We start from the raw sequence: 11,397 nt of genomic DNA on the forward strand, positions 1-11,397 counted from the left end.
CTATGATCTAACTGTGAAAAAATTAGATTTATAAATAAAGAATCCTACTTCGTGGAAATTCATTTATCTGTCTGGAGCGGATTAACTGCGATAAACAAGGGTTTACTGTATAACTGTAAGGATAATATTTATAAACAGTGTGGGAGAGTTTCTAAGGGCCTAAAATATATAAAAATAACCAAACAAACCGACCAAACCTGTCGCGGGGGGGGTTCTGGAACGCAACCCCCGCGATCGAGGAGGGATTACTGTACACCTAACTCTAGAGTTCAGGAGACCTCGTGAGATGTCCCCCTACTCGTGTACGCTTGGTGTTCGAATCATCAACGCAGAGGAGACCTAAGCCGTCAGCCGACATGTTGATGACGATTAGTGTAAAATAAACGTGCGATGAGTTGCACGTTTTGTGACCAACCGTTTCTCAGGTTTTGGAGTTTAAAAGCCATTGCCACGCACCAGTTAACAGGCAGATTTTGTTTTACATTTTCCCTACCAGTTCACCAGATGTGATGTTAAAGCAGGTGGGGCCTTCTAGGGCAGCATGGATACAAATTTGAAGCGCCGCACATCTGAATAAATATTTGTGACATCACAGCATCAGCACACGGGTGGTCATGTGCAGTGGCCACCCTGAAGACAGACTGAGTGGTCGAATTGGTGACCAGCAGTGAAATGTCACCCTGATTCCACAGACCACTGGAAGTTGTCCGTTACACTTTACAGGTTTCAGAAGGCAGGCAGAGACTCCCTGAGTGTTGGGTCAATAGAGGCTTAAAGAAGAAGATAATGGCATTAATCACGGAGTGGTGCTTGGCACGGCCCAGTGTGAGGCCATTGAGACACACAGGAAGAGCGAATGTGACTTCGGGAGCCGAGCTGGAGCAGCCGTGGCCAGTTTAACAAACGGTTACTTTACACGGAGTCTGCTGTGGCCGTAACAGTGGGAAGACGATTTAATCTGAAAAGTGGGCTAAACCCGTTTTATCCTGAGCAGGGTGACAGGAAGGCTGGTAATCTGGGGGCAAGGCTGGAAGGAACCGTCCCCAGAGCAGCCAGCATTAAATCCACAGGCCCAATTTCAGGCTGTGCTCTCACTTGGTGTGGGCGTCTCTGTCTTTCCATCTCGTTACAACAGTCAGGACAAGAACGGGCCATTGAGCCCAACAAAGCTCGCCAGTCTTGTGCACTTAATGCTTCTAAAATAACATCAAGTCGAGTTTTGAAAGTCCCTAACGTCTTACTGTCCACCACTCTACTTGGTCTCTTATTCCAAGTGTCTGTGGTTCTCTGTGTGAAGAAAGACTTCCTAATGTTTGTGTGAAATTTCCCCTTCACAAGTCTCCCACTGTGTCCCCATGTTCTTGATGAACTCATTTTAAAGTCACCGCCTCGATCAAATGGACTCATTCCCTTCATCATTTTAAACACATCAGTCACGTTGTAACAGTTCGTCTCGAGCACTAGCCTGAGAGAAATGCTACCACTATTCTGACCTAGCTAAAGGCAGATGATAAAAGGATAGGCCAATATCACACCTTAATAAATTTCCGTGACGCCTTTATTCTAATAAAGCAATCCCTTAATATCGATACATTTATAGGTCACTGCCCACCATAGACCATATTTATACTTGCAGTTCATCAAATAAACAACAACTAGAAAAATAATCCCTTACACATGGATAGCCCCTGCCCGAAACTAAATAAACCTTAATTTGCAGCGCCACACATATACAAGTTATTATACATCAACAGTTTTTCATCCCCCCAATTCCCGTTCCAGAGATAACAAAATAAGTCCGCAGATAGTCCACCGTAATATTCCCGCATAGCGGCCAGCGAGTTGATGAGGAGTCCTGAAAATAGCGGACTATATTACCAATCTCCTCTTCGTCATAAAAGACATACAGTCAGACTTGCGCCATGATTAAAGTATAGTAAGTCCGTTTTGGTAGCTCACCCGCGTCCGTAGGCAATAGCGGAACGATCGATTCCCAGGCGAAGACCATCCACCTTCATACAGGACTAATAGGAGCTCCTAGGCTTATCTCATGGCCAGAGCAAAAGCTGATCTGCCTTTATCTGTTATCCAATGTTCTTCGTTCACCCTCTTTTTCCTTATTCTCCTTTCTCAAAGACGGTGCGCTATATGCTAATGAATTCCCGAACCAACCGGAAGTTCCACCTCCGGGGTACCGCTGTCAATCTCTGTCAGAAGCAATTCCCCCCCAACAACCGATCGACAGCAGAACACATTATCTTTATGTGGCAGCGCTACAACGTCTCCTCTTCATCTCCTTAAGGCTCAGCTCTTTTCATCTTTCTTCATAACTCAACCCCTGTAGCCCCTGAATCAGCCTAGTCGCTCCTCTCTGGACCTTCTCTAGTGCTGTTATGTCCTTTTTGTAGCCTGGGGACCAAAACTGCACACAGGACTCCAGATGAGGCCTCACCAGTGTGTTACAAACCTTGAGCAGAACCTCCTGTGACTTGTGCTCCACACATCAAGGCGCTATATAACCTGACACTCTGTTAGCCTTCTTTATGGCTTCTAGACACTGTCTGGCTGCTGAGAGGCATAGAGGTCCTTCTCATAAGGTGTACTCTCGATTTTCAGACCTTCCATTGTGTATTTAAACCTAACATTTTTAGTTCTTACATGTCATACTTTCCTCGTAGCTTATCTCCTGTAGCCCCTAGAATCAGCCTAGTCGCTCTTCTCTGGACCTTCTCTAGTGCTGTTATGTCCGTTTTGTAGCCCGGAGACCAAAACTGCACACAGGACTCCAGATGAGGCCTCACCAGTGAGTTATAAAGGTTGAGCAGAACCTCCTGTGACTTGTGCTCCACACATCAAGGCGCTATATGACCTGACATTCTGTTAGCTTTCTGAACACAATAGTGTGGAGTCCACCACGACTCCTAAATCCTTCTCCTAAGGTGGACTCTCGATTTTCAGACCTCCCATCGTGTGTTCAAACCTCACAATTTTTCCTCCTATGTGTAATTCTTTACATTTACTGACATTAAATTTCAATCTGCCCAAGCCTGTCTGCTATCCAAGTCCTACTGTGATGATATAACAGATTCCAAATGATCTGCTAATCCACCTATCTTGGTATCATCTTCAGACTTAACCAGCTTGTTATTTATACTCCTATCTAAATCATTTATAGATATTAACAATAGCAGCAGCCCCAGCACACCCTCTGCTGGTCACCACTCTTAACATCGGCCAGTTCTGATTAGGTTCCTCACCATCACCCTCTGCTTCCTGTGTCTGCACCCATCTACACACCACATCATGAACTGCGATGCCCAACCTCTCATGTGGCACCTTATCAAATGCTTTCAGAAATTCCAGATAAATAATCTCATAAGCTCCACTGTGATCAGATCCTTTTGTTGCCTCCTCATAGAATTCCAACATGTTAGTAAAACACGACCTCCCTCTTCTGACCCCATCCTGACTGTTCAGTTAAACTCCTGTCCTTGCCAGGTGTTACTCAATCTTATCCTTAACATTTCCTTCCATTCATTTTCCTGTAATGCACGTTAAGCTTACAAGCCTATAGTTGCTTAGATCTGCCTAGTCAAACTTTTAAAACATAATATACATTTATATATGTATTTTTATATATTTGGTTGTGTGTTGGCAACAGTTACATGAATCTTAATAATACATTTTATTTATATAGCGCCTTTCCCATGCTCAAGGCACTTACAGAATTTAAGAAAGAATGGCAGGTTATACAGCATATAGCATTTTACTAAACTAGAAAAATAAATGAAGAGTAAGACCGTAAATTCAGAGAAAAGCCTAACAGACAACATAACTGATGGTCTCGCACACACACACAGGTTACATGAGCATCTTGACAGAGAGGTAAACTGAGAGAAGGGGAATAAAGTCAAGTAGAGCTAAAAGCCTCCCTGAACAGATGAGTTTGGAGTTGTTTTTTAAAAGAATCCATGGAGTCGGCTGACCTGATTAATTTTGGGATGTCATTCCAGAGTCTGAAAGCCCTGCTGTCACCCATGGAGTGTAGATTAGTGTGAGGCACAACAAGATTGCCAGAATCAGAGGACCTTAGTGGGCGGGCGGGCACATAGTGATGGAGGAGGTCACTGATGTAGAATGGCGTGAGGTTATTTAAGGCTTTCTAGGTTATTAGTAGGATTTTTATATTCAATTCTGTAAGACACAGGGAGCCAGTGAAGACAGAGCAGGATGGGTGCGATGTGCTCACTGCTGCTGGTTCATGTCAGGACTCTTGCAGCTGAGTTTTGAATAAGCTGGAGCTGTGATATAAGATTAGAAGGGGCACCTGCCAGGAGCGAGTTACAATAATCGATACGGGATGTGACAAAAGCAGGGACAAGTTTCTCAGCATTGGAAAAGGAGAGGGAGGAGCGAACACGGGATATGTGACGGAGGTGAAAGTAAGAAAGTTTCTTAATGTGATTTATGTGGGTGGAGTAAGAAAGGGAGAAATCAAAAATGACACCAAGATTCTTTGCAGTAGAGGCAGGTCTGATGAGATCACTGCCAAGATGGACTGGGAAGGAGGCTCATTTTATGAAGTTGCATTTTAGTCCCAATTTGCAGGAGTTCAGTTTTGTTGCAGTTTAATGTTAAAGAGTTCTGCTCCATCCAGGTTTTAATTTCACTAAGGCAGGTTGTGAGCTGAGAAAGCTCTGAGGAAGTTCCACTTTTAACATTGAAGTAGAGTTGAGTATCATCTGCATAAAAATGATAACCCAGTCCATAGCTACGGATAATATGGCCAAGGGGAAGCATATAAATAGAGAAGTGAAGAGGGCCGAGGACAGAGCCCTGAGGAGTTCCTTGTGTGACTGGCGCTGAGCTGGATCTGCTGTTGCCAAGACTAACAAACTCTTGCCTATCAGTCAGATAGGACTTGAACCAGTGGAGAGCAGTGCCAGAGATACCCAGCATGTCCTCCATTCTGGACAGTAGAATGTCATGTCTGACCCGAGTGTCAAATGCTGCACTGAGGCCTAATAGAAAGCTCAGTATGCTAAATTATTATGTTTTTCTCCTTCTTTTATTATTATTGTTAGTAGTATTAGTCCTCAAAATATTTCAGGAATGGTCCCATTGCTACTGCCTATTTTTTTGTATTATTATTATCATCATCATCATCATCATCTTTGTTGTGAAAGATTAGCGTTAGTATCAGAAAACTATTCAACATCATCATGAGCCCAAGGAAATTACAGTACACATTTATGAGTGCCATTTTGTGCCCGTGGGTGCCATAAACTGTGACCTAATTTATTCTCCAATGTGAAGTCCTACTTCTGGCCAAGAGCAGAAATGGGATGCTTCATAATTAATTTTTTTGAGTCTTACTCTTATCCTAGTCAGACTTTTAGTGCAGTTCCCAGGAGTAATTCGGAGACACTTCATCAATGCAGGCCCAGAAATTGAACACGGGTTTGTGATAGCAACACCAATAAGTTTGAACCCGTCTCGCTAAAGTAGTGAATTTATTTTAATTATCTATCTATCTATCTATCTATCTATCTATCTATCTATCTATCTATCTCTATCTATCTATCTATCTATCTATCTATCTATCTATCTATCTATCTATCTATCTATCTATCTATCTATCTATCTATCTATCTATCTATCACATTATTTTTCTGGTTTGTGTTGTTGTAGATTCACAGGACAATGGCAGTTTCTCCCCGTCTTCATTTGCTCAGCCCTCTCTTCAGTACAGACTGCAGCACAAACATGACAATGAGAAGATGATGAAATCAACAAGTAAATCACACAATTTGACCCAAGACTCTTTGCAGTGTTGTTCTCCTTCTGTTGTCAGAAGAAAAAGGACTGAAGCATTCGACACTGATCAGCACATGCAGAAGCACATCATCCACTCTGAAAAGAAACTCTATTGCTGTTCCGAATGTGGCAAACGTTTCTCACGACGAAGCCATCTTCAGCGCCACAAGAAAATCCACACTGGAGAGAAACCTTATTGCTGTTCTGAATGTGGGAAACGATTCTCTGAAAGCAGCAATCTTCAACAGCACAAACGGATTCATACTGGAGAAAAGCCATTTGGCTGTACTGAATGTGGCAAACAATTTTCACACGTGAGCTATCTTCATAGGCACACGAGAATTCACGTTGGAGAGAAACCCCATTGCTGTCCAGAATGTGGCAAACGATTCTCTGACAGCAGCACACTTCGACAGCACACACGCATTCATACAGGAGAGAAGCCATTCGGGTGTTCTGAATGTGGGAAACAATTCTCACAATTAAGTCATCTTCAGATCCACACAAGAATCCACACTGGAGAGAAGCCCCATTGCTGTCCAGAATGTGGCAAGCGATTTACACAAGTAAGCAATTTTCAAAGCCACAGAAAGATCCACACTGAAGAAAACCCTTACTGTAGTTCTGAGTGTGGCAAAGAATTTCTCAAAAGTAACAGCCTTCAAAAACACCTAATAATTCACACAGGAGAGAAAGTGTGAAAGTGCCTGTTGTGCTCCATTCAAAAGGGACTAATAAATGGAAACGTTCAGGGCCATTTTAGTAACTCACCGATTAATATATAGCTCTGTATGAATAACAGAAAGAAACATTAATAGATAGATGCTTTATTAATCCCAAGGGGACATTCACATACTCCAGCAGCAGCATACTGATCCACATAAAAGAAAGTGATAGGAGTGATCTGTAACATAGAGAAAAAGGTACAAAAATAAAGTATCAATACAGGTGCTGCACCAGGCTCACTGCCAACTTATCAGATCCGAGATAAAAATCCATACAACTGAACTGCCTTGACTAAAGAGTGAGGTTCACTCCTGCTTTGATAAAAAACACACCAAGAAGATTTGGAGAAATTAACCTCATTGCTGGCGCGATTGTGGTAAACGATTCTCACCAATAAGCTACCTTCAAAGCCACAAAAGAATCCACACTGGATTGAGGATGAGGATGGAGAGTGAAGGATAAGGTAATGGAGGAGGAAGTGAAGCTGTAACTCTCCAACCTACTGTGCTCAAGCCTTGTGGCGTATCTTCACATAGTGGCCTTCCCAGCACAAGATGTACTGCGAATAGCCAAAACCACTCTTTATAGGGTGGTCCAGATCTAATTATGCAATTTTCATTATGCTGTAACTTATTAAGTTTATTGCATAGAAAATCACCCGAAAAATCCCGGACCATCGAGAAGTACGCACTGACGACATGAAGAATCGTCTTCGTGCCGAACTGGAATTGTCCCCGCATAAGTCATCCAGATGATCTGCATAATTAGATCTGGACCAGCCTGTAGAATATGAAAAGGACCCCCAAAACGTTATTCACACTGGCCACGTGTCTCCAAGGATTAAAAAACTGCCCGACTCCTGCCTCTGCACTAGAGTAGGTGGAGGTGGTAGCGATAGTGCAAAACAAAAAAAGTTTCAGAAGGAGAGAAAAAAAAAAAAAAGCCCCCCAGTGTGGTGTCAGTCCAGATGGACAGTGGAACAGGACAAAGCACAAAATCAGAACTTGAGCAAGCAGTTAAGAGGAAGGCATAGTCTGGTGGTCACTTGATGGTAAAAGAAAGAGATTGTGTACTGCTACGTTTATGTAAAAAAAAAAATAAATAAATAATGGATCTGCCGTGGGGGCTACCACAAGTTCTGGAATCTTGGAAAGTAATATCGACTTCCAAAGTATATAAGGTAACTGATGAAAATCTAATGATTGCTAATTGGAAGGAAGGAAGAAAAAGAAAGAAATTACAATACTTAGAGCAGAAAAAGAAAGCCTAATGGGGGGCAAACGGTCAAAACCCCAGGGGCATCAGAATGAAACGAGGAAAGACCCGTGAGAAAGAGAACAACAACATTTATTTATATAGCACATTTTCATACAAAAAGTATATAAGTAATTAAGAAATTAAAATAAGACTACATTAGTTAACATAGAAAAGGAGTAAGGTCCGATGGCCAGGGTGGACAGAAGAGAAGAGAGAAGAGGAGGGACCTCATGTGGTGTGGCATACATGCAAACATTAAAGCACCATGCTTATTAAAAACGTAGAAGCATACATATTAAAAAAAAAAATAGAAATAAACACCCAAGTATGAACAAACACACGTGGTAAACGGCTCATTACTCAGAAATGGAATATACTTAAAAGTAAGCGATTCCCAAATAAAGATGTGGGATTAGATTAGATTATGCTTTATTTGTCCCCAAGGGGAACAGAAGCTCCGTTAAAATAAATAATATAAATATGATAAAAAGAAACAATTAACCCTGTCCCCCAAGTCGTCACCCCCCCCCAATCATACACACATCACTAGAAAGAGTATGGAAGGAATTAAGAAAGGAAGGGATTAGGGTACAGCAGACTGAAAGTGACAACGAGAGCCTGTGCGCCACAGCAACTGCCTAAGGACCACTAGAGAAGTCAACTCCAAATATTCAGGCAACGTAGCAGCCAGGAATAGAAAAACTTTACAAAATTAAAAAAAAACCCACAAGAACCTTGTCAAGATTTTAAAAAACAGTATAAGATCATACGCTGAAATTAACAGAAAAGACGCCATCAATAGAGGACAAGGAAATGATGCTGGACCTCTCTGATGTGGACAAACACCCAGAAATGTGAAGAAGAGAGAGAGGTTACCTCTTGGGTGAGCGTTGAAGTGAATTTAGTCTTGGTAAGTTTGACTTGATTGTGTGGAAAGCTTTTAATAAAATAAAAAAAAATAAAATAAACAATCGGGAGTGCTCTCCCTTCGACTTTCTCATCAATCTACTCAGATATGTGGACGGATATTTGAGGAGTAAACCACAAGACAATGATTATATTGTTATATTATGCATACTAAAGAGCCATCAACAACAAATCAAATGAATAATATATTGAACAATTACTATAAAAGTAACGTAGCCGCCAAAGTGTAAGGCAAGGTCAAGCACGAAAGAAATCTCTCAGTCCAAAAGTTTGTTTTAAAAATATTTAGTGAAAGTTAAAAGCAAATAATCCACACAAGAATAAAAGGCAAAAAATGTATCTTGTCTTAAACTTAGCTTTTCTGTACTTAAAAGTTCTTTACTTAAAGATTCTTAATTTCTTCTTCTGTACGCTTTAAACGTACAGCACAGCGCGTGAATTAAGTGCTGTTTTCTTACATATTTACTTCACACACACTCAAAAGGCCCGTAGGCCGGTTGGCACAGTTTAAAACCTCATACCTTCCACACCTCACACATGGCAAGGCTGTCACTAACTAAACTCTAAGGTTCACTCAAAGCTGTTAGAAATGGCAAGAATGTACCAATACAATTCTACTTACGGGGGTTATAAGAACCTCCCATAGACTCTGCATTGTCATCTAGGAAAATATTCATGAATCTTATAGAGCTAGGAAAATGGCTCTTACAAGTATAGCTGAACAAATTGGACTCTGCAGCTGCATGAATAAAAGGTAAAATAACTCTTTGGGTTAGCGGAAAATAGCCCCAGAGTTGATAGAAATCTACATTTTATACCTAATACTTTTATTCAAAATTTGGTTGACTGAAATGAAAGTGTACTTCAGTTATCGTGTTTCACACAGAGACACAGACAGACACAATGACATAATTCCAAAAATGTTATTTTCAGACTCGGAGGTCTAAAATGTCGAGATTCCTCAAAATCTTGACATTCGATTTTAGGAGGATTCCAACACTTTCCCAGTACTCTGTATATGAGAGAGTCAGGGGGGTGGGGGTCTATAATGTCGAGATTCCTCAAAATCTTGACATTCGATTTTAGGAGGATTCCAACACTTTCCCAGTACTTTGTATATGAGAGAGTCAGGGGGGTGGGGGTTTATAATGTCGAGATTCCTCAAAACCTTGACATTCGATTTTAGGAGGATTTCAACACTTTCCCAGTACTTCGTATATGAGAGAGTCAGGGGGGTGGGGGTTTATAATGTCGAGATTCCTCAAAACCTTGACATTCGATTTTAGGAGGTTTCCAACACTTTCCCAGTACTTCGTATACAAGAGAGTCAGGGGGTGGGGGGTTCTAAAACGTCGAGATTCCTCAAAATCTCAACTTTGAATTTTTGGACGATTACAATAATTTCCCTATATGAGAAACTAAAAAAGGAAGACAGAGGTTACCAAAAATATCATTAAAGAACACCATGTGCAGTATTATATTGAAGGGGAAGAGGGCCATAATTGACAACAAAAAAAATAACAAAGCCAACAGCAGATGATGGACGTAACAACAGTCAACGGGATCCATGACTGTGCAGTGAAGCTCACCACCCTTAAACTAACGTGGCAGAGGAATATGAGGGTAAGGAACCAAAAACGACAAAACTACATTCCTAAATGGATGGAACAAAGCATCAGAATGAAGAGGAGGGACCTCATGTGGTGTGGCATACATGCAAACTTAAAATCAGGGCCGGATTGAGGTGGGTGCTCTCGATGCTGCAGCATTAGGCCCAGATGAAAACAGACGAGAATTTTCCGGAAGCTGAACAGTTTTTTCCTTTTGCTATATTAAGCTCAAAAATAATTCTCAGAATGAAATTTGGAGTCCGACTTTCGGTTGCCTAGGCCCAGCGTTACATATTATACAGTTACTGTTGTTCATTGCGCTGTGACGTAACTATAACGTCGTCGTGTTTATTGTTAACCCAGTGGTTCTCAACCTGTGGGCGGGCCCCCCTAGGTTGGCACGAAATAACAAAAAGGGGGGCGCGAAGATGTGAACAAAAACAAGAATCAAAAATATGAAAAATACATCTGTTGAAACCAAAACAGATTAACTTAAAGTACACTCTGATGCTAGAAAAATAAATATGGAGTTAAAAGTTAAGTAGGTATAAGAAAATATGCATCTACATTTCAAATAAATGTTGGGGGGGGCGCGATTAAAACTGTTATGAAAACTCGGGTCGCAAATACTTAAAGGTTTTTGTAATATCCTGAGGATTCTTGCCACTTTATTATTATCTGGTAATGGCCACGTAGTCAATTTTTCACCAAATCGATGGCTATTTAAATGGTTATCTGTAGAGTTAAAACTAAAAGGCGGCCCGCAGGCCCGGCATGGATGTTTAGAATTTTTAAAATCATCGACGGGATTCTGATCTATTATGAAATTTAAATCGTGGACAAATTTTTACCCTCAAGAGCCTGAACGGAGTCACTTTGACCCAACGTCTGTGCAAATTCATTTTTTCTTACTCTGTTTGGTAAGAGAATTGCTACATTTTGCGTATTTCATTGTTAGGTTTTCTGCATTAAGTGCACTTTTCAGACAATTGCGATTGAATGTTGATGTTACATAGTTTGATGTCAATCTCGAGTTGTTACGATACTACGTCGTTATTAT

The 11,397-nt window shown here is 41.2% G+C and overlaps 1 protein-coding gene across 1 annotated transcript; it reads left to right on the forward strand.

Annotated features, from left to right (window-relative positions):
• Positions 1–5,696: 5,696 nt before the first annotated feature.
• Positions 5,697–7,225, forward strand: LOC120528216 (gastrula zinc finger protein XlCGF49.1-like). The gene has a single exon (XM_039752318.1). The coding sequence runs from the start codon at positions 5,781–5,783 to the stop codon at positions 6,516–6,518; it is 738 nt and encodes a 245-aa protein (XP_039608252.1). The 5' UTR covers positions 5,697–5,780; the 3' UTR covers positions 6,519–7,225.
• Positions 7,226–11,397: the final 4,172 nt, after the last annotated feature.

This window comes from Polypterus senegalus, chromosome 4 (genome assembly GCF_016835505.1).
Source record: "Polypterus senegalus isolate Bchr_013 chromosome 4, ASM1683550v1, whole genome shotgun sequence".
Classification (NCBI taxonomy): Eukaryota; Metazoa; Chordata; class Cladistia; order Polypteriformes; family Polypteridae; genus Polypterus; species Polypterus senegalus.